General features: G+C 62.2%; 1 protein-coding gene across 8 annotated transcripts in view; it reads left to right on the top strand.

The window, feature by feature from the left end:
• The window catches only part of MAPK8IP3 (mitogen-activated protein kinase 8 interacting protein 3), a 46,935-nt gene that overhangs the window by 16,943 nt on the left and 2,881 nt on the right, over nt 1-27,111 (top strand). For 2 of the 8 annotated variants that reach the window (XM_057315521.1, XM_057315523.1), the window contains exons 5-25: nt 2,704-2,727; nt 5,414-5,558; nt 9,144-9,390; nt 10,251-10,353; nt 10,551-10,669; nt 19,496-19,553; nt 20,017-20,169; nt 20,847-20,901; nt 21,958-22,088; nt 22,489-22,545; nt 22,629-22,799; nt 23,523-23,649; nt 23,813-23,908; nt 24,010-24,165; nt 24,697-24,862; nt 25,548-25,730; nt 25,821-26,010; nt 26,115-26,234; nt 26,313-26,393; nt 26,481-26,548; nt 26,648-26,796. In XM_057315521.1, the coding sequence (XP_057171504.1) occupies nt 2,704-2,727; nt 5,414-5,558; nt 9,144-9,390; nt 10,251-10,353; nt 10,551-10,669; nt 19,496-19,553; nt 20,017-20,169; nt 20,847-20,901; nt 21,958-22,088; nt 22,489-22,545; nt 22,629-22,799; nt 23,523-23,649; nt 23,813-23,908; nt 24,010-24,165; nt 24,697-24,862; nt 25,548-25,730; nt 25,821-26,010; nt 26,115-26,234; nt 26,313-26,393; nt 26,481-26,548; nt 26,648-26,796 (2,599 nt within the window). Of the gene's footprint in view, nt 1-2,703; nt 2,728-5,413; nt 5,559-9,143; nt 9,391-10,250; nt 10,354-10,550; nt 10,670-17,622; nt 17,635-18,531; nt 18,550-19,495; nt 19,554-20,016; nt 20,170-20,531; nt 20,580-20,846; nt 20,929-21,957; nt 22,089-22,488; nt 22,546-22,628; nt 22,800-23,522; nt 23,650-23,812; nt 23,909-24,009; nt 24,166-24,696; nt 24,863-25,547; nt 25,731-25,820; nt 26,011-26,114; nt 26,235-26,312; nt 26,394-26,480; nt 26,549-26,647; nt 26,797-27,111 lie in introns of all 8 variants that reach the window. The other 6 variants (XM_057315522.1, XM_057315520.1, XM_026484929.4 and 3 more) reach the window with 6 other exon arrangements.

Below are 27,111 nucleotides of genomic sequence, written 5' to 3' on the forward strand. Positions count from 1 at the left end.
CCCACAGACAGAGCTCAACTATTGGTCCCTTTCCCGCCGTGGCGCCTCGCTCCTGCAGGCCACCGCCTGAAGCCCTGGCCACACCCTATCACCCGCAGAAGCTTTCTCCAGGCCTTCCTCTTCAGCGGTTACACTACAAACGGGCAGGCTCAGGCCCTTCCTCTGTGCGTATCGCTGCCACTGTCCGGGCCCAGTGGGCAGAGCCGTTGTATCTCTGTGCTCGAGGCATCGACTTGAAAACAGAAACACGGAGCACGTGTGTGAGGGCCGGGCAGGACCCAGGAAGGGTGGTGTGGGACGGCCGCACATTTCTAGACGGTCCCAGTGCTTTTAACGGACGCGTCCCTACTGTGCACTCACGTCCTAGAGAAAGTACCACAGGCTGCTGGTAGCAGGTCCGCACCAGGTGGGGACACGGCCCTAGCAGTTGGAAGCGTAGAACTCTGCCCGTGTCATTCCTGAGTCACGACTGAAGGTGGGAAGTAATAGCCCCCCACTCCAGCTCACGGCTCCAGAGAGCTTCCCTTGAGACCATGGCCAAGTCCTCACCCACGGCCCTCAGAAGTTACCCAGAGTGACTGCACTTGAATGCTGACCCAGGAGGGGGCTCCGCGGTGTCTTGTTGTTTTCTGCGGGGGTTGGGCAGGGCCCTCTGAGCTACGGCTGCCGCGGCTGGGCAGTTCGGGCATCCCTGACGAGTGCTGGGCTCTTGGCCAGTTCCTGAGAGCTGCGGCATTCTGGAACCTTCAGGCTGGTCCCCTGCCAGCTCCCAAGGCAGGAGCACCTCGAAGGTCAGGAAGGAGAGAGTCCAGCGAGGAGGGCCCAGTTTTCCCGGAAGCCAGGAAGGCGTGCTCTCTGAACTCAGGACCTGGAGGCCATGGGTGTCCAGGGTCCTAAGTCAGCGTGGCCAGCACCCTGGACTCCAGGGTGCCACTGAAACAGGTGTCCCAGAAGCTCAGGATGACGTGGGCTCAGCCCGAAGCAGAAGCTGCACAGATGTCAGAGCCAGGCCCTGAGCATCCCGGCCATTACAGGACTGTCACTGGGGGCCAGATCAGGCCTTGGTTTCTTCCTGGACGTGGAAGAGGGTCTATGACGGCAGGATGGGCTTGCTTTCCACGGAGTTCTCCCTGTGCGCCGGAGGCAGGACCTGGTCTGGAAATCTGCTGTCACGTGGGTCTTGTGGCTCCTTGGCCCTGAGCCAGTCTGGACCAAGCCTGGGACCAGGCCCTGCAGTGCTCCCTGTGCTCGGACTTCGGCTCCAGCCCTTCTGTCGGGACTCACACTCAAGAGGGGCTGGCTCACAGGGTCCCGTCTGGGGTCCCCTCTGAGGCTCCACGGCAGCTCTTGGAGGCCGTATGGGCTCTCCTCCTGCCTCACAGCCTGTCTGCCTGCTGCCTGGCAGTTCCCATTTGTTGCTCCTGGGTGGGTCGGGGCCTTCGGTACCTCTGGGGGTGGCTGTCCTGGCACGGGCTTTCTCCACACCCAGCTGAGACCCACAGGAGCCCCTTCGTTTGTGATGTGGACCCAACGGCTGCCCAGGAGAGGGAGGGGCTCTGGTCCAGATATCTACGGAGGCCCCCCGGGGTGGAGGTGTTCGTGGTCAGCATGGTGTCCGGGCCCTCGGCACCCCATTAACAGAGCTTCCTGAGCCAGAGCAGCACCGCATGCGGATTTCTGCCTGCAGGAGGAAGGCACCTGGATGGTCTGGCGAGACCGCTGTGGACAGGGCCTGCGTCCGCCATGTCCTCTTGGCCACGAGGAGGAGCGTGTTCCTATGGGGTGGTGACCGGAGCAATGCTGTTCAGGAGGCAGAGGGGTGGTGCTGCGGGTCTGGGCTGCACCCGTTGCCCTGCTGGCCTGCCCTCCGTGTTTACCTTGCTCGCCAGCCCACAGAACCGGCCGCCGTCTGGAACTCAGGCTCGCACCTCCCCGCAGCTGCTTGCCCGCGGCCCAGCGTTCTGATGGTGCTCTGCACACATCTGGCTGCCCCAGGACCCGAGTCTGGGTGGAGAGCAGTCCCCAGCCAGCATTTCCACCCGGACGCGGGCAGATGAGGGGGAAGCAGGAGGCCTCTCCCACCGTGCGGGTGTTGGCCTTTGTCGCAGGCACTACTGCGTCTGTGGTTATGAGGAGGCCCGCCGTCCCAGCCTGCTTCTGCGGGGTGTCCCCGCTCCCACCACAGCTCTTTGGGGAGAAATAAGCACGTCCGCCCCAGCTTCCTAGTTCAGTCTCTCCGGCGCTTGCCGAGGGCCTCATCCTTAGCCCTGGGAGCCGCTGTTGGCTGCCAAACCTAGATAGGCGTTTTCCTTCACTCCTGGCCTGGTTCTCAGTGTGTGTCTTCAGAAACACTGGTTAGTGTGTGTGGGCCCGTGAACGTGGACACGTGTGTGCCTGAGTGTGCACGCATGCTGGGGCTCTCTGGGAGACGACACTCGCCCGCTGCCCTGTCCTGAGTGTGTGTGCGCAGCTGGCTGCTCCACGGAGAGGTCACGTGTCTGAGTGTCATGTGTCTGTCTCGTGCAGATGTCTGCATGTCCCCTCGTGTGCGCGGCACGGAGCCCACCGCCGCACACACTCCCCCTGCACATGAGTGCATGTGACCTGTGCCCCCTGACCTGTGCCCTCTAATGCTGTCTTCTCGTCTCGCCCCCTGTGCTGTTGCTGCTGTGTGCTGCCCTTGTGTCTGTCGCTGCCCTGCAGTCCTCGCCAGTCGTGGAGGAAAAGGTAAAGCCCGGGCCAGCGTTCATGCTGCCGTGCAGGGCACTTGGGGTGCCCTGGGGTTCGGGAGAGTCGGTCCTGCTGGTAGTTGTTAATCAGAGGCACAGGGCTGGTCCTTGACCCACTCGACAGATGTTCTGCAGCGATGTCACAGATGACAGACTCTGGGTCTGTCTGCTTAGAGGCCACGCAGAGGACGCGGCGGGTGAGACCCGGGTCCCCGAGACAGCCTCAGACTAGGTAGTGGTGCAGGGCCCCTGCCCGGCAAACATCTGTGGTCACAGACTGGACCTCAGGCCGGAAGACCTGGGCTGGCACTGCAGGGGGCAGCGGGCAGGGGTAAAGACCCCACACTGTGGCGTCAGATAGACCTGGGCTCGCAGTCGGCTCGGTCACTTTGAGCTCTGGGCCCAGAGCCGGCTGTGTGGCCATGACCCTTGCAGTCAGATTGACCTCTGTGGGCAGTGCGACTCACCCAGGCGGCAGCTTCTCAGTGACCATCAGCATCTCCCAAAGGAGCAGTGGGGATGTGACAAGGGGACACTGTGGCTGAGCTCTGGACGAGTCTGGGCCACTGACTGTCAGTGCCCCGCACATGCCCACAGGGCTTGTGGAGCAGGCCACGTGTGGCTCTGTGAGGAGCAGAGAGAGAAGATGAGGCTCGGTTCCTGGGGACGATGCCCGTTGCAGGAAAGCAACCTGGCTGTGTCTGGATGCAGTATGTCCCCATGCACACAGCTGTGGAAGTGGGTGACGGGCGTGTGTCCCCCACCGCCGTCCTTTGAGGCAGGATGCTCACACGCTGCCACTTTCCTGGGGCCAAGGGCCCCACTGTGCATTTCTCCTGCAGTGGAGCTGGGCCCCAGGAGAGGGGTTCCCCACAGGGGAGCCCATCGAGGAACACTGGGCAGAGGACGTGCCTGGGAGCCTCAGGGGAGCAGATGCTATGGCTCTGGAGGCCGGGCCCCTCCTCCAGGGATGTGCTGACCACGTGGTGGCTGGCGTCCTCCCAGACACCCGGGACCGGGCGGGCTGCTGGCGGAGAGCAGCCTGAGTCGGCAGAGCCCCGGGGCCTGCTGAGGTTTTGATGTGCTCGCAGACTCAGTGCTCCCTAACTTGGTGCTTTCTGAGGGTCTGAGGGTCTTTAACTCTCAGGTGACTAGCTGAGACGTGCCTGAGAATGCATCCTCTGGCACGAAGGACTAGGGCTGCGGGAGGCGCCTGCAATCGTCCACAGGAAACCAGCTTCCTGGGTGGGCCAGGCCCTGACGTGCGGGGGTGCCGGCAGCTCCAGCCCCTTGGGAGCCCGCTGTTCCTGTGGTTCTGTCCCTGTCACAGACCAGCTCCCAGGACAGCACGGCCCGGTCTCAGCTCTGCGGCAGGCAGCATCTTGCTGGACAGGACGTATCAGCCAGCCTCGGCCACAGCAAAGCAGGACTCCAACTCAACTCTTTGCTTTCCTCCTCTTTCGTCCCAGCCCTGGCTGGCCCCTAGAACCGCATGGGAACCCAGCCAGAGAGCCCCCGCTTCCCAGGGTCATGTTTCATGACGCTGCCTGCCAGGCTATAGAAGGTTCTCACAGTTTGTGGCAGCTCTGCTCCGCAAGCAGCATAGGAAGCTGCCCGCTTTCTCTCTCCAGAGCAGCCAAGCCTTGGGACCTGGCTGTTCGGGAATCCTGAGGAAGCATCGCCATTCCTCGCACCATAGTCCCTGGGGCTGAGCTCTGTGTGCGGGGCTCTGAGGTTTGGCCAGAACAGCTCGGAGCAGCATGGGCTATCGGGTGGACCACCATCTCCAGGGCACACCGCATCCGCCCCAGGGCAGCAGAGGGGGCCGGCCTGGCTGCGTACCACCCGGCGTCCAGTCAGAAGCCCCCAGTGGAGCGTCTCCTCAGGGACTGAGCCCAGGAAGCAGCTTCGGGCTCCATCCTGACTGCAGGCGACCTGCCATTCCCAGTCTCCTGACGCGCCTTTGAAAGAACTCCCCTCTGGGGTCCGTGCGCCCTGACGGCCGGGAAGAACAGCACGGAGCAGGAGAAAGGGGCCCCCGTGGGGTGTAGGGGACACGACGCCAACAGAAGGATGGAGCCTCTCTTTACTCTGTACGTCCAGGCCGACGTCTTCCGCCCAGGAGAGCTCACGAAAGAGCAGTGAAGGAGTCGGGTGGAGGGCAGGGAACAAAGAACGGAGCGGAAGGGTTGATTCCTTCTTCCTGGACCCAGGAGGCCCAAGCCAGGCCAACAGCCACCAGGAGGCCGTTCTGGGCTCCTCGTAGGAAAGACCGTCATGGTAAACGGCGCCACTCAGGAGCGCTCTGTGCCGGCCAAGATGCCAAGAGGCCTGCTGCGGGCAGTGCCAGGGACTTCCTAGTCTACAGAGCAGCTGTCTGCAAAATCACACTAACCAAAGACGAGTCTCAGCGGACTAAAGGGGAAGGGTCCCCTAGGCCCGCAGAACAGCTGAGGTGCCCCTGAACACGGGAGCGGGTTTGGTGACACGGGAGCCATAGCTCAGGGCACAGGTGGCCCCCGTGCAGGCCGGGCTGCCCCAGAGCTCAGGCCCTGCCCCACACACCTGGCCCTCCCCCAGAGCAGCTCCGTCTGCAGGGCCCCCGTGCGTCCAGAGAGCCTCCAGTTCTCGAGCCGTGAGCCCCGTCTAACGTGCGCTTCCTTCCTCTTTCTGTCACATTTCAGCAGGAAGGAGCGCCCCACCTCTCTGAATGTCTTCCCCCTGGCCGACGGCATGGTACGTGCACAGATGGGGGGCAAGATCGTGCCTGCGGGGGACCACTGGCACCTGAGTGACCTCGGCCAGCCGCAGTTCAGCTCCAGCTACCAGGTTTTGTAGCCGTGCCGTGGAGTGAGGGTCCCGCCTTGTCACCCATGCTCATTCAGGAAGCGTCCTTGTGTACAGCCCTTTGCAGCTTCCCCCCCAACCCGGGGTAGTGGGGCCGAACGCAGAGGTGCACCGGTCCCCTAGGAAAGCACCAGGTCGGGAGACACGGGCCTCAGACGGGGCCTCTGCAGCCAGGGCGCACCCGCCTGTTTGGGCTGAGCTGAGCCTTTGTTCCGGGGCACGGGCATGTCTGTGCCCCAGATCCGCTCCAGAGGACCAGCCCTGAGGCCACACTGGGCTCCAGGCCAGAACGTGTCCTGGTGCGTGAGATTTGCGCTGCCCCTGGGAGAGGGTAGGGTGAGCAGCCGCGTCTCTCCTCTAGACTGCTGCTACCTGCCTGTCGTGCTAGCGACTGCTGGGTCTCTGAGTTTGGGGAGGTGGCGCAGCTAACCGGGGAATGTGCCGCCCCAAGAAAGCCAGGGGCAGGGACTTGCCCTGTCCCACCGCTCGCTCAGAGCCCCTGGTCACTTGCGGCCAGTGTTGGTCTGTAAGCTTAGCCCTGCCTTCGCCACGCAGGCTATGGCCACATCGCCAGGTAAGGATGCCGCCCGTGGGGCTGGAGGAGGCGGCTCCAGGCCTGGGGTACTTCCCGCAGAGCCCCGGGGCGGTGGCCTGCGGAAGGCAAAGCCCCCGGGCCTTGCAGGGCCTGGACTTCTCCCGGAGCTTCTTCCTGCTGCAGCTTGTGGCTGACTACCCCTCCGCCCCAGGTGTCCAGCCTGCCTGCGGGAGGTGGCTACTAGCCGCCCACCCTGTCAGAAAGGGACCCCACTCGCTTCAGCTTTTGTTCCAGACAGTGAGCGTGTCTCTGCCACCTTTGACCCAGGTGTTCGCCACGCCCCCGTTACGGGCCGCCCTGTCTGGGTGCGGGCTGGGGTGGGCCTCCCGTGGCTGGGGCTCCCCCTCATGTGCCCAGAGAAGCCACGGGGGCCGCGGAGGCTGGGGGCTCAGAGCCCGCCTCCTGCCCGCCTGCAGTCCGGCTCTCTGCCCGCGTCTCTTCTTGCCGCCGCCGCGTCGTCTGAAGTAGTCTTGCTTCCATGCCGGTGTTTTATGTTTCAGTTTGTGGGTGTGTTTGATTTGATTTTTTTAATTACGTTTAAGTTCTTTTTATTTCATGCTCTAGGTTTTAAGGTCTTTCTAATTTCTTAATTTTTTTTTGTTGTTTTTTGTTTTGTTTTTTGTTTTTATGTGCTGTATTTTCAGTGTTTTAACCAAACAGTTGTGGCTACTCATGGTGAGGAATGACCGCTAGGAGTTTGGGTTCTTTGCATTTGGAGGTCACTGCCACACGTTGGTGTTTGGGAGGTTGAGAGGTTTGCCGCTAGGTAAGTGGTGGCCAGGGGAGCGTCCCTCGGGTAGGTGGCGGCCTGTAGGGTCAGGGAGAGCCAGGGACTGGGGGAGGCCTGGCCTCACGGTTCCCCTCGGTGACTTCTGGGGTCAAGGAGGCCCACTGCGAACCCGCAGACCCGAGTTTGCCAGGCACAGAGGCTGGGAACCGTGGCCTTGAGGAAGGTGGTCCAGAAAACGTGTGGTTCTGAGAGGCGTGGACTCACGTCCTTGGCCTCCCCCAGCCCTCGCCACACTTCCCCGTGCCTCTGGTCTCCTGCGGACATCTCTCCTCGCGTGCTGGCCTGGGGCCGGGTGGCAACAGAGGCATCCCCTTGCCTGTGGGATGCCTGGGAGCCTCTGGCCTGTGGGGCAGGCAGACCACTGGGGCAGCTCCATCACAGAGGCTCTCGGGAAAGGACTTTCCCTTCTCAAAGTGGCCTTAAGCTGTAGAACCCAAATAAAAATGCTTATACCGGGTGTTTCTAGGGAGAGAGGCACAGGCTGTCTCGTGGGGCATACCGCCTCGGCCCATCAGCGATCTGGGCTGGTTGTTTTTGGCTGTGGGGGCCATCCTGGGGCCTGCAGGAAAGTGAGCGGACACTCCCCACCTCCACCCACTGGACGCCAGGAGTGCCCACCCATCCCCAGTCGTGACAGCCACAAATGCTCCCTGACATCGCCAAGCATCCCCTGGGGACATGGCGGGCCTGGTTGTGGAATAGTGAGAGTCCTGGCAGGGAAGTGTGAGCGAGCCGTTAGATGAAGCCAGACATCGCTGGCCCAGGCCCTGGCCTGACGCTGACCGCAGGGGTCAGGAAAAGGCAGGTCAGGTAGTCCCAGCCAGCTCTGCCTCCTGGGCCCCTGGAGGCAGCCACGGGAGCCCGGTCAGCCCTTCCCAGGGGAAGGCGGGTGTAGGTTGGTCCCAGTGTGCATCCAGCTCTACAGAGAGGGCCGGACGCCCCCTGCCGTCAGCTCCTCCCCTGCGAGAAAGAGCTCCCCGAAGCGCCCCTTCTGTGGAAACCACGTGACCCAGTGCCGTCGGTCACTGGGGGGTGCACCAGCAGCTGCAGCCCCTCCTGAAGCCATGCCCCTTCTCCGCACCCCAAGAGGGGCACGGGGCTGCGGGGGTGCCCCCCACTGAGGACTGAGTCGGGGTGAGTCCAGGTCGTCAGTGTTAGTGGACGAGTAGTCCACTTCACAGACACTGTCCGATGGTTTCACGAGGAAGGACTGTGGGAGAAGAGTGCCTTTGTTTCCTGTGCAGTGCTTACGTGGAGTGTATTCTCTCAAGCAAGATTCTGCTTTTTGGGGTTTTGTTTTGTTTTGTTTTGTTAAAGACTTTTTTTTTTTTTAAGTAATTTCCACACCCAGCACGGGTCTCGAACTCACGTGCCCGAGATCAAGAGTTGCACGCTCCACCGTCGGAGCCAGCCCGGAGCCCCTCCAGGGAGATTCTTAAGGTCAACAGCCGATCGCAGTTTTTAGTAGTCTGGTCTCTCTCGGAATGTTTGGAGGATGACCCGTCTCTGGAAGTGGGATTCCAGTTTGACTGCATATGTGTAGATGCGTAGGGCAGACTTTGAGGTCCAGTTGAGCCGTGGGGGTGAAGAATCCCACAGTCCCTGGTGTCTCCGTGTTTGGGAGGTCCGCACCCCTTCCCAGGCCCAGACTGGACCCAGTGTGGGAAGCCGGAGACGGGAGCAGTGGGCCACGGCCGGACGGCTTGGTCAGAAGGCACGCTCGGCCTCCTCCCTGGTCCCCACTTAGAGCCACCTGCCCCACCCTGGGCCACAACTTGTTTCTGACCGCGCCCTGGCTGCAAAGGGTTGCTTGCCATGTTCGTGTAGCTTCATATCCATCACACGCGGCACCGGCGGGCTGTTCCAGGGAGCGCGCAAGCTAACAGCCCCAAACCAAGCCCTTTAGATAAGGCGGCGGCAGCCTCCGGAAAGCTGGAGGCAGCGTCTGGGTGAACCCAGGGTCCAGGCCAGACGAGTGGGCCGGACAGGAGAGCAGGGGTCCTCCTGTACGCTCCAGTCCCGGCTCAGGGCGCTGTTTTACCGCGGCCAGAGAAGCCAAGCGAGGGGGCCTCACGGAGGTGGCCGAGACTCCCGCTGACCCTGCACGGTGTGCGTCACCGGGAGCCTCGGGGACACGCCGACCCTCGTGGCGAGCTTCTCCCTTCCCTGTGTTTGGCCCTAGTGTCCACAGGATGAGATGTCCGAGTCAGGCCAGTCTTCGGCGGCTGCCACACCCAGCACCACGGGCACCAAGTCCAACACGCCCACGTCCTCCGTGCCCTCAGCCGCGGTCACACCGCTCAACGAGAGCCTGCAGCCCCTGGGGGACTACAGCGCCAGCACAAAGAGCAGCAAGAGGACACGGGAGAAGCGCAACAGCCGCAACATGGAGGTCCAGGTCACGCAGGAGATGCGGAACGTCAGCATAGGTGCCGCGGCGGCCGTGGGCTCCGGGGCTGTGCAGGGAGGAGGCTGAGCAGCTCAGGCACCTGCCCTGCTGTCCCTGCCCCCGTCCCTCCCCTCGTCCCCCCTTGCTGCCCCTGCCCCCTGCTGCCCCGCACCTGGTGTCCCCGCCCCTGCTGTCCCGCCCCCCTGCCCCTGCTGCTCTGCACCCCACCACCACTCCTCCCCTGCGGTCCCCATCCCCTGCGGTTCCGTCCCCCCCGCTGTCCCTGCCCCCTGTCCCTGCCTTGCTCCGCCCCCCCCGCCCCGGTTTCCCTTCCAAATACGGATCTTAGTTCCGGCAGATGTATGAGCCGGCTCAGGCCCCAGTAACAAACATCACAGAGCCCGTGGTTTAAGGCACAGACATTTGCTCTCTCGCAGTCCTGGCGTGGGCGTGCAGACGGCCGCCTCTCCCTGTGTCCTCAGCCCTTCTCTTAGGAGGACAGAGTCAGATGGGGTCAGGGCCCACCCTTGTGGCCTTATTTTACCCTCACCTCTTTAAAGGCCCCATCTCCAAATGTAGTCACATGCTGGGGCCCCTGGGGCTATGGCTTCAACATGTGGATTTGGGGGACACACTTGGCTTCTGGCAGTGCATCCCCGTCATCCCGCAGAGGCGCTCAGTAGTGGAAGGGATGGAGGAGAAGCAGGACATTTGGTCTGGTCATCGAAGGTCAGGAAAAAGAGCCATGGTTCTGGGGGATGGGCCCCAGCTGGCCACCAGCCAGGGAGGAGCCCTTTCCTGACAGCCCCTGGCTGGCGGTGGTCTAGTGCGGGGTCTCCAGACATGGGGCCAGAGGGTGGGTGTCCCCCCTAACCCTGGGGTTCTCGTGTGTCCCCCCAGGCATGGGCAGCAGTGATGAGTGGTCTGATGTTCAAGACATTATCGATTCCACCCCAGAGCTGGACATGAGTCGGGAACCCCGTCTTGATCGCACGGGCAACAGGTGCTGCCTAAGTCTGGGGTCCTGGTGGGCTCGGTGGTCACCATGGGCGTTGGCACCTTCGGCGATGACGTCCCCTGTAGCACTACACAAGCAGCATTGGCATTGAGCGGCTCACGGGCAGTGTTGGGGGGCCCCCGCCCGCAGCCCAGGAACGCTGCCCACTCACCCTGAGCTCCCCCGGCTTCATGTCCTCACAGCCCGACCCAGGGGATCGTGAACAAAGCTTTTGGCATCAACACTGACTCCCTGTACCACGAGCTGTCGACTGCAGGGTCAGAGGTCATCGGGGATGTGGATGAAGGAGCCGACCTGCTAGGTAAACTCAAGCTACCCCTGGGACCCCGGGGCCTCGGGCTTGCTTTTGTTGGTTTTGTTTGTAACGAAAGCAAAGTCTCTGTTAGCTGCAAGCCAGGAACTTCTTATAGTTTTATCGGGATGTAGTTCATATATCATAAAACATACCGGTGTAAAGCATAAAGTTCAGCAGGTTTTAGGGTGCTCACAGAGCTCTGTTCCTTTCTAATTTTAGAACCTTCTATCCGTCTGAAAATAGAACCGTGCCTTTGAGCACTCGGCCTAGGCAGTGCACTTTCTAGCAATTCTGCTCCTCAAGGAAAATGCCCATCCACAAGCCCGTGGTCACCCCTAGAAGTCCCTGCACCTGGGTCGGAAACAGGTGCAGAAACAGTCCCCTGTGTGGACTCACTCTGGGTCCTTCCCATCCTGGGATGGGTGTCAGGTGTGCCAGGTGTCTGCCGGCAGAACGCCAAGGCCAGGCTGCAGCCCTCGGCACTTCAGGCAAGAGATTGGCGAACGTCAGTGGCATTCAACCCCCACCCCCTGCCCTACGACCTTGTGTCCGAAGACCAGCTGCAGGACAGGGGCTCCAGGCCCTTGGAGCTGCACTCAGTCCCTTCCTCCCAGCGAGGTCAGCTCTGGAGCAGAAGGTGGCTGTGTTGCCAGGGGAGCAGATGTTCTGCTTTGTCCAGTCCTCACGCTATGTCCACGGAGGTAGCTCGCGGGGAAGGCTGCTCCCCATTTCTCATGGCTCAGGCGGGAGCAGCGGCTGGAGCCACGGCCGCTGCCTCAGTGAGGGGAGGTGCCCGCAGGCGCTGTGGCCCAGATGTGGCCGCCCGCTGCCTGAGGAGATGGACCTGCCTCGCATCCAAGAGTTTTTACTGCTAGCCTTCCTGCTGTTGTCCCTCTCCTCTGGTCAGCACTGGTGACCGGCACCGTCTTGGGTGGCTCGGCTGGGCTTCCAGCGACAGACGGGGCCAGGCCTGAGCCACAAGGGAAGGGCGCCAACAGGTGTTTTCCGTCGGGTGTACTCTCAATCTCTTGCTTTGGAGCTGTTGTCGGGTCCCCCGTCTTACTTGGGGCGTAGGGGCCTCCCAGGAGCGCAGTTCCTGCACTGTCAGCACCAGCAGCGTCCTATGCCTGAAATGGAAGTTTTTTCAGCCGGTGTTTAAATTGTGGCAACAAATACATAGTGTGAAGTTTACCTTCTCGCTGACGTTTGAGCGCGCAGCTCAGTGTAATGAGGGACGTTGGCCCTCAGTGGTGAGACCAGGACCAAGAGCAGGAGGCCTGCCTTTGGCAGTGTGCGCTTCTAATGGGGTTTTTCTCATAAGTGTTGTAAAAGCAAATGTTTAAAAATAAACAGAAACTATTAACATTCGGAAAAGGGTTACAGGAAATCACTTTTAATACCGTGACATCCTGCCATTCTCCTTTATAGGGTTCAAATAATCCTATATACGTTCTAATTTTTATTTTTGGGAAAGCAATACATGCTTTTAATATTCAAATAACAAGAAGAGGGTAGATACCACATGAGCCCCGCCCATGCCGTGATGTTTTAACATGTTGGTGCCCCTTCCCAAGCACCACAGCACCGACGGTACGTGGGGTGTGGGTGTCAATCACGTCGTCCTCCCTTTTGTGGGCGATGTCACCATTTCCCTGAACCACTGATATTCCTCCACACATTTCCCTTCATGGGACTGTAAATTCCTCCACTCTCTTGGTCCTGAGTTTTGCTGTCTGGACACTGCTGTCACAGATACGGTGGCAGAAGTCTGTGCCCACCCCCTGAAGATTTCCTTTAGGATAGATTTCTCGAGTGGGAGCCTCAAGGTAAAGGTGTGCGCCCCTGAGAGCAGCCACAAGATGGGGCTGTGCAAGGGTTTGTGCTCACAGCTGCAGGGGCCCGGCCTGCAGGCACTGGACCCGCCGCGCTGCGATGGGCATGGGAAGGACCGTGCCTCAGCAGGGTTCACATGCCAGGATGGGTCTGTAGCGGGTAGCTGTGCACGCCGTGTGTGTCCACGAAGGAGCACCGTTCTGCCGGAGCCCACGTTGGAGCCTGTGCAGGCGAGAGGACACTGCCCAGCAGGCCACCATGCACTCCCGAGCATTTGGGGATTCGATAAGAGATTACGGCCTTCTCCCTAGGAAAGCACATAGGCACCCAGCAGCTTGTGTTCCCGTGGCAGGGTCTGCAGGCCCAACCTCACACGCCTGTTCCTGGCCACAGGCCACTAGAGGCGCCCCGCGGTGTGTTCAGGGGTGGGAAACAGCATGTCGGGGAGGGGGCAGAGCCGGAGCCCACCGGACCTTGCACTGTGGCCAGTCCCGTCTCACGACAAGATTCCACCCCTCAACATAGTCATGCAAAGAGTCTCGCCAGCATTGGACGTGCTCGGCTGCCAGTCACCCGGGGTCCCGCTGCTGTGCCCGTGTTACGCGGGAAGAAACGAGCTCAGGGAGGGCAGGATGAAGCAGCAGAGTCCGACCTAGAGCTGCAGCCCCAACTGACCCCCACTCTGCCTCTCGTCACAGCTCTGTGGGGCTGGAATATGCCGTCCAGTTCACTTGCCCAAAGTGCACGGTCCCGTGTCTTTGAGCAAATTCAGGGTCGTGAGCATGATCACATTCGAACGTTTCACCCGCAGAGGAGACCTGTGCCCATGGGCAGTCCTGTCCCTCCTCCCCCAGCCCCTGGCGGCCGCTCCTCTGCTTCCTCTTCTGTACGTTGGCCTCCTCGGGGCATTTCATACCAGTGGTCCTTCTCCACGTGGCACGTGGCCTCGTGGCGTTAGCGTGACACCTTTGAGGTTCTGCATGTCGTGGTAGGTGTCAGAGTAGTCCTTCTTACAGCCGAGTGCTGTTGCGTTACATGGATAGGCCGCACCTCACGTATCCACTCGTCCACAGATGGCCATGTGGGTCATTTCCACTCGTGGCCATTGTGGCTGATGCTTCTGCTACACTTTTGGTTCCTCACATGGTTCTACAGGATTACCAGAGCTGAATAGTCTCCTCACTGCCCGGTGACTCAGGGCTGCCTGCCTGATGGACCTGTCGGTCCGTCCCGTTGGCCACAGTCTCCCGCCTCACCTGGCAGCTCCAGGCCATAGGGCTGCCCCCTGCCTCCCATCTTCAGGGCTGCGGGGTGTGTCTGGCATAGCTCCAAATGCCACTTTCATAGAGAATCTGCATCAGCGGTGAGGGGAGGAAAGAGTGGACAACCAGCAGCACACGCCCGTGAGCTTGACCTGCAGGCCACGTTGACCAAATCAGAAAAGGGGTCATGACTCCCAGACAGATGTAGGACGGTTCCAGAGGGAAGGGAAGTCTGCTGAATGTCCTGGGGTCACTTCCCTAGAACAGAGAGTGCCTGACGTGACCTTCTCACGAGAAGACCTAACTTGTGCATCTGCTGGGTCTTTGTTCCAAGAAAGTGGATATCAGAATCTTTCTGTCATCGGGTGCCAGGGTGCGAGTCCCTATGCGCTCAGCACGTCCGCTGCAGTTCCCTGCGTGCCGGGGCCACCTTGGGCACCACTTCATTCTGGCTGGAATGAGCCCCCCTTCTTGGGAGTAAAGGAGCCTCCCAGAGCCTCAGGCACAGAGGCCGCCGGCCGGGCTGGCAGGCCCCGAGGAGCTCAGAAGGGATCAAGTGCTGCGGTCCTCCGCTGAGGGGGCACCAAGCAGAGGAGCCCACCCTTCACCTGGCAAGGTGGAGGAAGGAGATGGGCTCAGCTGCAGTCCCCTCACCAAGGGGGCCATCCCCATCATCTGGCTCAGCCGGGGTAAGCGTCAGGATGGGAGTTCTCGTCCCCCATCACCGTGTGTCTTTCTGAAGACACCCATCGAAGAGCTATGCACCTGACCTCATGTTCCCAGTGGGGCTGCCCCACAGAGAAGCCTGGGGCCGGTGGGGGGCTTGGCAGTCTCCGTTCTGTGGCTGTTTTCACCATGGAAAGGTCCTGTGGTTTCAGAGACAGAGCGGTGCCGTTGGCTCGGCTGAGGGCGACACCCTTCAGCGCTCCACGAGTCTGCACCAGCTGCTCCCCGTGCCTGTTGGCATTTGGACGGTGAATTCCTTTAGCAGGAAGGAAGGAAGAAGACCCTGGAGAGGCAGGTCTCCTTATGTTTCAGTGAACTCCCGCCACCGATTGCCAGACACACCATTCTTGGAGAAATCGTCAAGAAAGCAAGGCCTTGCTGCCAGTCGAAGGAGGGTGAGCCATCGAGTGTGAGACCACGTCCAGTCCCAGAGGCGCCACGCTGTGACGGTGTGCCTCTCGGAGCTGGCGTAACTGGGCAGTGAGGGAATTCATGCTTAGTGACCACTCCGCATGTGCTGGGGTCTAGCAGGCAGCTCCGGCGAGCCCATGCTGGGGGTTTGTGTGCCCCCTTCACAGACGAGGGAACTGAAGAGGAGCCAGGCGACTGGACTTAGAATCCGAAGGGCTGCACAGGCCAGCCGGACATGTGTTCTCTGCTGCCCACGTCACAGGTCCCACCCATGTGGCAGCCAGACCTAGAACGTGTGTAGAAATAACCTTGAGAAAGAGACAAACCTATGTGAACAGAATTAGGAAACACGACTGAAGAGCAGGAAAGAGGCCTCAAAAAAACGAGACCTGCAGGCCGAGCTCGGTGAGCCTCCCCGTGACTCAGAGAGGCCTGTGGTTCCAATGTAAATTCACTTTATGAATGGATTGTCAAGTTCATCCAGAAGAGTAAGCGTGTGAGAGCAGCCCGGAAATTTCTGAGAAAGAACAAGGTTGCAGGGTTGCCCCGTGTTCCCGGCATGAAAGCATTTCTGAAGGTGTGATCCGTGAAGGCCAAGCCAGGGCAGTGACATGACTGTGGCCCCATGAGTTCCTGGTGAGAGCCGGAGCCGTGTGGGGACGCGGATAGGACAGACACAGCACTTCAAGCCACTGGGAATACAGTGAATTCGTGGAGTAACCCCCTGGTGGAAAATGAAGTCTGGTCCCCACCTCCGGCCGTGCACAAAAGACTTCTAGTTGGATTGAAGATCTGAACATAGAAATGCAAGGACCGTGGAGCTGGAAGAGTAGTGGAGATACGTCCCTGATCTGGGGCCCCCTGCGTGACCTGGGCCAGGGCCATAGAGAAAAATACTGACCCGTGCGAGGCACGCAGCTCGAGAAAGATAGTTGTTTCCCCAGTACCACAAACAATAGCGGAGTCCGATAGAGCAATAGAACAGGGCGAGGGTAGGATAGGAGATTCACAGGTGGTACCACAAATCAAAGCAGGCTCAGCTTCAAAAACAATCCAGAACTGAAAGGGGAACACGGAGGTTAATTCCTCAAAGATCCACAAACTCAAAGCCGGTGTTGCCGCACCCCACGGCCAGGAGGTGGCGGTGGTGCAGCCGGACCGACAGCCGGCAGCGTGCAGCCACTGCCCTGCGGGGACAGGGTCTCAGGCAGGGACCCCTTGTGCACACGCGGGGCGGGCGGGCCTGCCTGTCTGGGGAAGCGCCGCACACCCGGTGAGCAGCGGACGGGGAGCTGCAGGAGGCGAGCTCTGATGATCTCCGGAGCAGAGCTTCCGCGACACGGGGTCCGGGGTGCGGGGACAAAGCACCTCGCACAGGACGACGGCTAGCACGGTCGTGATTTTGTTCTTTAAATGCTGGTGTTTAGACATAAGGAGTTCCGAAAATAGCAGCTGTTGACGGTGGCCACCCTGGGCAAGAGCGAGGGCAGAGGGTGTATCCACCCCTGAACCGGGGCGCCCATTTCTTACTTAAATTCCGACAGCAAACTCTGTACTTTGGCGTGTAAGTCAGGTGACTTTACACTGTTCCCTCCCACGGGAAATGACCCCATAGAACGCTAGTGTTGCAGCCCATCTCTAGCTGGGCAGCGAAGAGGAGTTTGGACCCCAGTAAGGAAGGCCCTGCCAGCCCCACACGCCCGCCGCCCCCGCTGCCTGCCCTCCTTGTCCCTCCCTTGCTCCCTTTCGTCTTTGGCTGGTCTTCACCTGAGGCTGCGCCCTTCCCTAAAGATCCGAGCTGGCTTGGGGCCTGTGAGGCCGAGCTCACGCACCTGGGGGTAGGGCGCATCTTGAGTCTGGACACCCTGGGCACCCTACCCCACACACATGCACAACCCCCCCGTGCACATGCACGTGTCCTACACACACATGCACGTGCACTCACGTACCCCACGCACACGCATGCACGCATCCCACCCTCACACATGCAATGCACACACGTACCCATGTGCACACACATAACCCACACATGCATGCACACGTGTACCCCACGGACATGTATGCACGCACACACGTATCCCACACATGCACATACACGCATACGCTGCACCGCCCACAGGCACACATACACATACCCCACGCGCATGAGTGCACACACACGGACCTCACGCACACCACACGCGTGCACACACACTGCACATGGGCACGCGCTCACCTTCACAGGTGTCAGGTGCAGAGGCCTCGCCCTCCTGAGGGCGGAGCAGGTGTGGGGCCCAACACTCTGGGTCTCTGTCTTCCTTGGGGTTGCCGTCCCCAGTGGGATTTGTCATGCACGGGCCCGGTGACATCTGCTTGTTTTCCTTCATGCCTTTCAACAGAGATGGCTGCTCGATGTTGCTTTTTTTTTTTTTTTTTAAAGATTTTATTTATTTATTTGACAGAGACAGAAACAGCCAGCGAGAGAGGGAACACAAGCAGGGGGAGCGGGAGAGGAAGAAGCAGGCTCATAGCGGAAGAGCCTGATGTGGGGCTAGATCCCATAACGCCGGGATCACGCCCTGAGCCAAAGGCAGGCGCTTAACCGCTGTGCCACCCAGGCGCCCCTCGATGTTGCTTTTTTTTTTAATCTCTTTATTTTGTTGGTTCCAGTCACCAACTGACCTTTGTCACTTCCTTCCCCCCCCCCCCCCCCCCCGTCTCTCTGTGCTTCGCTGGACACGGCCCCAGGGGAGTTCTCAGGTGCGTATCTCTCCCATCTGTCTGTTTGCACCCCCCCATGGTGGTGTCCAGCTGGAGTGGGGCAGCATCCTTGGGACACCCCCTGCTGCTGTCCAGTCACCGCTGGCTGTGCAGCCTGTCCCCTCCTGGTTCCTTTCCAGGCCACTAAGGCACACATGCTTCTGCTCACCAGCCTCCTGCCGCTCGGAAGCTTACTTTGGCTTGCTCTCCTAGCCCACTGACAATGGCCTTAACACCTGAGGGAGAACTGCTATGCCCTCGGCCCGTCCTTTCAGAGGCCAACAGTTCCCCAGAGCCATTTCTTAAGGTTCTGCGGAGCCATCAGATGCGTAGGACAGTTTGACTGGATGGGACTGCAGTACCAGTTCTGGGGCATCTCCCCTCTGTTGGGTGCACCCCAGAAGTCGGGTGTCCTCTTCCCACATGCCAGAGGTCACAGCTCCTGCTTTCTCGCTTTCTTCACAGCAGGAGGCCCTGAGCCCCCCAGCCCACCCACGTGCACCCACCCAGCGTGCTCAAAGGCACGCCGGGTCCCCAGGCGCCACTCTCCCTCATTTGCAGAGAATTGCACCCCTAACCCCACCCCTCCCAGCCCAGGGCTTCAGTGTAAGACATCCGGTGCATTGCCCTGACCGCCCCACCTCACCACCCAGGTGCTCTTGGCCTGGTGGTCTTCCGTGCAGCCCCAAGCATACACTTTCCAGGAGGAGGAGCTGGTTCCATCTATCTCCCACCCCTCCCGTCCTTCTCCAGCGTGCACCCCGAACCCAGAGACAAGTAGCCCTAGCGTACCGCCCCCTGCTGCTCACACAGGCTTAATGCGCTTGTTTTTTCTCCCTTCCCTCTCCCTGCCGCCCTGGTCGCCCGGCTCCTGTGGGACTGGGACGGCTCTCCTAGTGCGCCATGATTTCTTTGGTAAGGCCAAGGCCCCCTTTCAGTTTGTGTTTCCCCCGTTTCCGCCTTCCTCTGTGCCTCACACCTTCCTTGTGCTTCATGAGCCATTCGCTTTGCTCTGCATGGTGGGGGCGGCGGTGGGGTCAGCAGGGGCCACCGGCTCTGCAGGCTCCTAGCCCCCAGGGTGGGGCTCAAGTCCCGAGTCCGCATCGCCCTCCCTCAGAGCAGACCCTTGACAGGCCGAGGGGGCGGGAGTGGAGACAGCGGTCAGAACCCACGCCGAGTACACCCCCTGTGTGGGCCCTGTCTCACGATTGCCGTAGACCGCGGCCGAGTGACTGGGAGGAACAGACCCCGGGCTTGTCGGGCTGCCTGTCCTAACGGCTGGTGACGTGCCTTCAGAGAACTCAGTGGGGTCCACTTCGGGGCTTGGTTTAGAGGAGCTGGCTAGACCCCTCTGGGCACCAGCCCCAGGGAGCGCTGTCCTCACTTCCGCTCCCTCCCTCCCTGCCACTGACCCCGATGGAGTGTGGGACTGTCCCATCTCCTTGGCCAGGGCCTCTCTGCCGTCCTGCTCTGTTTTCTCTGTCCCCACCACCACGGTTCCAACTGCCGTTCTCCTGGGGACAGCTCTGAAAAGGGGCTGCCTTACGAAGGACTTGGAAACCACAGGGCTGGGGGATGTGCGGTGGGGGGTGATGCTGAGAGGGGACAGAGATCGAGGTGGCCACAGAGGCCACCCGGGTCAGCTCAGGCTGGTCCCAGCTGAGTCTGGCCGGTACACAGACCTCACATGGATAGAGTGAGAGGTCAGTCCCGGGGCCGTCGTGCCCATCCAGCCAGTGCCGACCAGAGGCTGCTCTGGGACTCTGTCCCTGACGGCGCTGCTGTCTGAGAGCCTACCTGAGGACCAGCAGGGCTGGCTTCGCCGGCCGGCACAGGTAATATCTCGGTGCCTTCGTTTCAGGAATGGGCAAGGAAGTGGGGAATCTGCTGCTGGAGAACTCACAGCTTCTAGAAACCAAGTAAGAATGCTCTTCTCCAGGGGTGCCTGGGGGCTCCGTTGGCTAGGCCTCCCACTCTTGATTTCGGCTCAGGTCGTGATCTCAGGGTCGTGGGATCCAGCCCCACGTCGGGCTCTGCACTGGGGATAGATTCTGCTTGGGATTCTCTCTCTCCCTCTCTCCCCTGACTTCCCTCTGTCCCTCTCTGAAGGAAAAAAAGAAAAAAAAAAAAAAGGAATGCTGTTCTCCGGCTTAGGGGTTGCTGAGATAGCCCGCCCCCAGGGCCGGGGCCTCCCTGTAACAACCCCGGGGAGGGCCCAGACCCACATGGCCCAGCTTGCCACTCCAGGGTCACCGCCTTTCCCTGCATTCTGCACCTTGAGGCCCCCTCTCAGACCCCCAGGAGCTGGTGGGCCCCTTGAGCCCCCATCAACCGTGTGCATAGCAGTCCACACAGAGTTCTCGACCTTCTGCCTTCTCAAAGAAACGCTCTGAATGTGGTGAAGAATGACCTCATTGCCAAGGTGGACCAGCTGTCCGGGGAGCAGGAGGTGCTCAGGGGGGACTTGGAAGCCGCCAGGCAGGCCAAACTCAGGCTGGAGGGCCGCATCAAGGACCTGGAGGAGGAGCTGAGGAGGTGAGCCCAGGCCTGGGGCTGGGCTCCTGGGAGGAGGTGGGCTCCTAGAAGGGGTGGGGCCAGACCCTCCCCACTCCAAGTCCCTCCTCTCTGGGTTCCCTTTGGAGGGCACTCAAAGAGGCACTCCCCCAGTGTGCTCACGGGGCAGCCTGCCCCTCCTCCCTCAGTTGCAGCTCACATTGTGCCCCCAGATCCAGCTCCTGCACCGTCCACCTGCCCCCTCTTCTCCCTCAGAGGGCACAGGTGTCCTGTCACTGGCAACCGTCATAGGTTCGTTCAGAAGGAGGGCGGGGAGGAACCCCGGAAAGCTCTGGGGATCCCTTCCCAGTGCTTTGCACTTCTCGGTGTCCTTTTTCTTCCAGCCTGATGCCTCCGCCCCCGGGGGTGCCTGTGGCTCCAGGAAACGGGAGGTGTGACGGGAGGGTGGGAGGTGGGCCTGTGGGGGTGGCAGACCTGCATTGGGCTGGCTGGCCATCTGTACAGCTGGCTCTGCCTTCCCGTTCCCGTTCCCAAAGCCCTGGGCCTCTGCTGGGGCAGCCAGGACACACGTCTGGGCCTCAGGGCGTGTGCGTGCGGGGCAGTGGGCCACTGGTCCCCCAGGGCATTAGCAGGAGTGCTCAGGGGCCTGGCGCCTGGTGGGGCTCCACCCCTGCCATAATTCCCTCCTCCTCCTGCAGAGTGAAGTCCGAGGCCATCACCGCCCGCCGTGAGCCCAAAGAAGAGGTGGAGGATGTAAGCAGCTATCTCTGTACAGAATTGGTATATTCCACTATTAACATGTGGGGCATGGGGGGCGGGCCGCGTGGGGTGGGCTCCCAGGGCCCTCCTAGCCCCCTTCTGTCATCTCCTCTGCCCTTTCCTGGTGGGAACAGCCCCCTCAGATGCAAGGACAGTCCTGAGGAGAGCCCTCTGTTCCTGGGGGTTCATAACTGTTGCAGGGAGAGCTGAAGGGAGGGTGTAGGGGCCTCTGCCCTCACCCCGTGGACCCCCTTCTGGCCAGGGTCCAGCAACTGGGCTGTCTTCCTTCAGTAGACGGCAGGGCCTGGCTCCTCAGCCTGGGGTGGACAGTGGACACTGACCACCCCGCTCGTCCGCTCTGTTGTTTTCGGGGGCGTGTGATGCACATATCAGGGTGCTGGCCACACCCCCCTTCGGCCCACCCTGCGCAGCCCCCACCTCTGAGAACGCTAGGACAGAACAGACATGCGGGTGGATTGTGGATCAGCGCCTGGGCCTCCTCGCGTGGGGCTGGGGCTGACCCTCGCTCGCCTGGCGGCCTCTGGGGTCCCTCCCCCTGTGCCAGCGTGCAGCAGCCCAGGACGCAGCTACGTGGGGCAGACTGGGTCCTGCCCCCGCGCTCACAGATGGCAGACCCCACACGCATCTGCCGAAACCTCCCGCATCCCCCTGGACGTAGCGCCCCCCCATCCCCGCCCCGGTCCTGCCCCCTGCACCTTCCCTGGGACCACGCTTCCTGCCGTTCCCCTGGGACCAGCGTCACCTGTTAGTGTTGACTGAGAGCATTTGGGGTTTCTGTGGGGTCTAGAGGCTTGTGGGAAAAGTCACTGTGTTAACCTCCTCAAGTATGTCATGTGACCTTCTGGAAAGGATACCCTTTTGGGGGTGGGTAGCCTCCCGTATGTCCTCCCCACCGCGTTTGCCTGAGGGTCTGTGGGAATCCGGAGGCCAGCCTGGAGAGGAAGCGTGGCATGAGCTGGCCTCCAAGCGCGCCGGACTGAGCTGCTGGCCAGCCCGTCACCGGCTGAACGGCAGTGCCCTTCCCTGCAGGACAAGGTCCCCATGGCACAGCGCCGTCGCTTCACGCGGGTGGAGATGGCCCGTGTGCTCATGGAGCGCAACCAGTACAAGGAGAGGTTGATGGAGCTCCAGGAGGCCGTGCGGTGGACCGAGATGATTAGGTGGGCGCCCCCCGCCCCCGCCCCTTCGGTCTCCCTTTGTGAGCTGTGAGCACCGGGCATGGCCCTGACAATGGGCATCAGGCTGATCCCTACCCTGGCCCTCCTCGCAGGAGGGCTGGCAGGGGGTCTAGCTGGGCTAGAGCCGGGCTGGGGCATGTTGGGGCCTGGTGTGCTGGGCCCCCTCCAGGAAGCTGTGAGTGACCCACCTGGGAGCACCTCCTCCCTGATGCTGACTCCCAGTGTGTCCATGGGGAGGGGCCTCCCCAGCACCCTGAGAAGGTGCCAGGCAAGAGAGGTGCAGGGCTGGCCTGGGCAGGGCCTGGTGGGGGGTGTGATCTGGGGGCAAGTCGGCCTGGGCGTGGGCTGAGCAGGGCTCCCCCCGCCGGCTGCTCCCCTGTAGAGCATCCCGAGAGCATCCGTCTGTCCAGGAGAAGAAGAAGTCCACCATCTGGCAGTTGTGAGTTGGGGGTGCCAGGATGGGGAAGGGGCAGGGAAGGCTCCCCTTTGGCCGCCCCTCACTTCCCATGCCTCCACTGGCAGCTTCAGCCGCCTCTTCAGCTCCTCGTCCAGCCCCCCTCCGGCCAAGCGGTCCTATCCCTCGGTGAACATCCACTACAAGTCTCCCACCACGGCCGGCTTCAGCCAGCGCCGCAGCCACGCAATGTGCCCCATCTCTGCTGGCAGCCGGCCTCTGGAGTTCTTCCCTGATGAGTGAGTGTCCCACCGTCTTCCCTGTTCTTCCTGCTGGCCTGCCCGGGTCCCAGGGTCCCGCCCCTCCAGGCTCTGAGACAGGAGCGGCCTTTGCCTCACTGCCCGGGGGGACGAGGTCCGTGGTGGGGAAGGAGGCTGGCCAGCATCAGAGGCTGACCTCCCTGTGCCCACACCTTGCGCCCCTCCAACCTGACTGGGTGCATGGGGTATCTGTGGGCACAGTCCCCACTCCCCGCCCCAGTCCCTGCCCTTCATCCCAGAGGTCTGCATACAGCCCCTCAGGGGACCCAGCTCCCCTGCCCTCGGAGACGGCACTGCAGCCGGCAGCCGGGTCAGGCCCCACCCCAGGCTGTGGCCTGCACCCCTGTGCCCCCCAGAGATTCGTGGAGCTGACAGGAGGTCAACTGGCAACGTGGGCTTTCTTCCTGGGAATAACTTTCTGTTGGAATTTTGTGTTTTCCTTACTTTTGATACCAAGATTTTGGCTCTAGGGCAGAAGCAGGGAATTCTGTGTCTTGTGTCAGAAGACAGGCCTGGGGGAGGGGAGGCTGCACCGTAGGGCGCTGCCCGCCGTGCTCGGCAGGAGCTGGACGGGCAGGTGCCGGTGCTGCCTGTGCGGGGAGAGCCACGGTCCTGCCACCTTGGCCCCAGGGCCCGGGCATGCTGCGTGCAAGGCAGGCCCGCCGGCCTGCGCGGGAAGTAACCTGCGTGCCTCCTGCCCAGTGACTGCACGTCGTCCGCCCGCCGGGAGCAGAAGCGCGAGCAGTACCGCCAGGTGCGCGAGCACGTGCGCAACGACGATGGGCGGCTGCAGGCCTGCGGCTGGAGCCTGCCGGCCAAGTACAAGCAGGTGCTGCAGGGGGCGCAGGGCGCGGGGGCGGGGGCTGGTGCTGGGGCAGGCAGGACAGCAGCTGGGGAGCCGCCTGGGCAGCCCCACGGTGCCCCCACGGCCCCACCTCCGGAGGGCCCGGCCCAGGCCTCGCGCCCACGTGGCCTCTGCCTTGTGGTTGCAGCTGAGTCCCAATGGGGGCCAGGAGGACACTCGGATGAAGAACGTGCCTGTCCCCGTGTATTGCCGCCCTCTGGTGGAGAAAGATCCAACCATGAAGGTGAGCTGGCCCCGTGGGCCTGACAGATGGGGGCGGGCGGGCTGTGGGGGGCCTGGTGGGCCAGTGCAGGGCAGCGGGCTCACCCGTGGCTGTTCTCCCAGCTGTGGTGTGCTGCGGGCGTCAACCTGAGTGGGTGGAAACCGAGTGAGGACGACTCTGGGAACGGAGTCAAGCCCATGCCAGGCCGTGACCCTCTGACCTGTGACAGGGAAGTGGAAGGAGAGACCAAGAGCAATCACACGTCCCCAGAGAAGAAGGTCAGAGCGGATGGCCGGCCAGGGACCCCTGCTGCTCCCAGTGTCTAGACCACTGTGCCCAGCACTGGAGTCACATTGAGAGTGACAAACGGGACAGCTGGGGACAGTGACGCAGGACTGGGCTTATCTGAGGTTCTCTCCCCCTGTCCAGGGCAGGCGGGGACGTGCGAGGGCTGGAGGGCTCAGGCCCCCAGGTGGGTCTCCCTCCTCGCAAGCTGTGCGCAGGAGCAGAGCGAGGGGCTAAGCACAGGAGGCTGGCGGGAAAGGCTTCGTTCTGTGGCCCAGACTGGCTGGGGGGCAGGGACCGTGGCACTGGAGCCCAGCCCTCCTCCATGGGAGTGAGGCCACGCACGCCAGCGGTCTAGACGGGAAGTTCAGTGCCGAGTTCTTGCTGCCCTGCTGCGAGGAGGACGTCCCCTGAGGCCGCGGGCAGGGCTGTACCCTGAGAGAGTTCAGGAGGCCCCCACAACCTTGTGGCTGGTGGAGTGGCCTGCGTTCGGTGCCAGCCCTCTCTCCTGTACTTGGAAACAGGCGAAAGAGCTCCCCGAGCCGGACGCCACGTGCAGCCGCGTGTGGATCCTCACCAGCACCCTGACCACCAGCAAAGTGGTCATCATCGATGCCAACCAGCCCGGCACCGTGGTGGACCAGTTCACCGTCTGCAATGCCCACGTCCTGTGCATCTCCAGCATTCCAGGTGAGGGCCCTGCAGACGGCCCGGATGGTAGGAGGCCCGCTGGGCCGTACCAGCCTTGCTTGGGACATGCTGTGGACACATGGGAGCCTGTGGGGGCGTCCAGAGGGGAGCACACTGGCTATCTCGCCCCTGAGTCTTGTGAACAACCAGGAGAAGACCCCAAGGTGACACTCACTCGCCCGCCTGGAGGGAGATCGGTTGGGCCACAGGACAGATTGAAATCAGGCATTGAACACAGACCTGCCAGTGGACCCAGTTCCCACCGCCCAGCTGCAGCGGGGAGAGCTGGGGCCGGCGGAGGCTTGGCTTGGCCTCTCAGCAGCAATCCTCATGTCAGCATTTGGGGGTGGCCAAGGGCCCTGCCGGGGGCCATTTTCCAAGATGGCCCCAAGCTCCTTAGAGTTCTTAACTTTCTGACGGGTGATAGAGTTGTTTGCTCCCAGAAACCAGAGTCTCACTCCTCCATGCCTCTTGCCGGTTCACCAGGCCTGCGGGCAGTGGCTGTGAGCAGGTGCCCACGTGCTGAGGCCGGGCTGGCCTGAGAGTCTGGGGCCCACTGCGTTCTCCGCACCAGCAGGTGCCCCCCGTCCTTCCCCGGCACTCACATCGGGACGCGAGCCCTGGGTGTGGTCTGGTAGTAGGGGCTCCTTGGCACAGGGTGACAGGGCCCTGACTCTCCCCCCAGCGGCCAGTGACAGTGACTACCCTCCGGGGGAGATCTTCCTGGACAGTGACGTGAACCCTGAGGATTCCGGTGCCGACGGCGTGCTGGCGGGCATCACCCTCGTGGGCTGTGCCACCCGTTGCAACGTGCCCCGCAGCAACTGCTCCTCCCGGGGGGACACCCCAGTGCTGGACAAGGGCCAGGGTGAGCTGGGCCTGCACCTGGGCAGCCGCCTTCCCTAAGCCCCCTCGTTCCTCCCCATCACCCGGCCGAGCTCACCCTTCCCTTCCTCAGGGGAGGTGGCTACTGTCGCCAACGGAAAGGTCAACCCATCTCAGTCCACGGAGGAGGCCACGGAAGCCATGGAGGTGCCAGACTCTGGGCCCAGTGAGGCAGAGGCAGCCACGGTGCGGCCTGGGCCCCTCACGGAGCACGTCTTCACCGACCTGGCCCCTACCCCGGCCCCCAGCACCCAGCCTGGCAGGTGGGCTCTCTAAGGACGGGGCAGATGGAGGGGAGGGGAGACTGGCCGAGGTGGGCAGGGACGGGCTCCCACGGGCCACCCTGGACCAGCCATCCTTCCTGCAGCGAGAATGGGCCGGAGGCCGACACAGGTGGGGTGCAGCCCGAGCCGGAGCCCAGCGCAGACCCCGCGGGGGCCAGCAGTAGCGCTGCCCCAACCATGTGGCTGGGAGCCCAGAACGGCTGGTAGGTGGGGCCCTGGGGCAGGGGTTGGGGAGGGTCTCCTGGGCGAGCGCCCTTGCCCACCACGGCCTCCTCCCACAGGCTCTATGTGCACTCAGCCGTGGCCAACTGGAAGAAGTGTCTGCACTCCATCAAGCTGAAGGACTCCGTGCTGAGCCTGGTGTACGTGACCCCATCTGAGGGCAGGGCGTGGGGAGGGGCCCGCGGCAGCCTGGCCGGAGCCGCTCGCTCACCACCATCCCATTCCAGGCACGTGAAAGGGCGAGTGCTGGTGGCCCTGGCCGACGGGACGCTGGCCATCTTCCACCGAGGCGAAGGTGAGGCCCCGGAAGCTCTAGCCGGGTGAGCGGCCACCCCCACTGTGGGCAGAGGTGGGCCCTGGCCAGGCCTGAGCAGGTGTCTGGGGCTCCCTGCAGATGGCCAGTGGGACCTGAGCAACTACCACCTGATGGACCTCGGCCACCCCCACCACTCCATCCGCTGCATGGCTGTCGTGTGCGACCGCGTCTGGTGCGGCTACAAGAATAAGGTGCACGTCATCCAGCCCAAGACGATGCAGATCGAGGCGAGTGCTGGCAGCAGGAGGGCCTCACGGGAGGGGGAGCGGCTCCACTGGTGGACAGCACTCCCAACGTGCCTTCTAATGGGCCTGGGGCTTTGTGGGGTCAAGGGAAACGTGCTCAGGGAGGCGACTACATCATGGGCCGCAAAGGGCAGCTGGGCTGTGAGCGCCAGCCCGTCTGGGTTCTGCCTGCTGCTTTACTCTGCGGCAAATCGGAGCGACACCCACGGGGGCCCCGCACGCCTCTCCTGACCACCTGGCTGTGGGCCGAGGGGGCGGGGTGGGTGGCCCCTGCTCCTCCGAGGAGCCTGGACCCCA

This window comes from Ursus arctos, unplaced genomic scaffold (assembly GCF_023065955.2).
Source record: "Ursus arctos isolate Adak ecotype North America unplaced genomic scaffold, UrsArc2.0 scaffold_2, whole genome shotgun sequence".
Taxonomy (NCBI): domain Eukaryota; kingdom Metazoa; phylum Chordata; class Mammalia; order Carnivora; family Ursidae; genus Ursus; species Ursus arctos.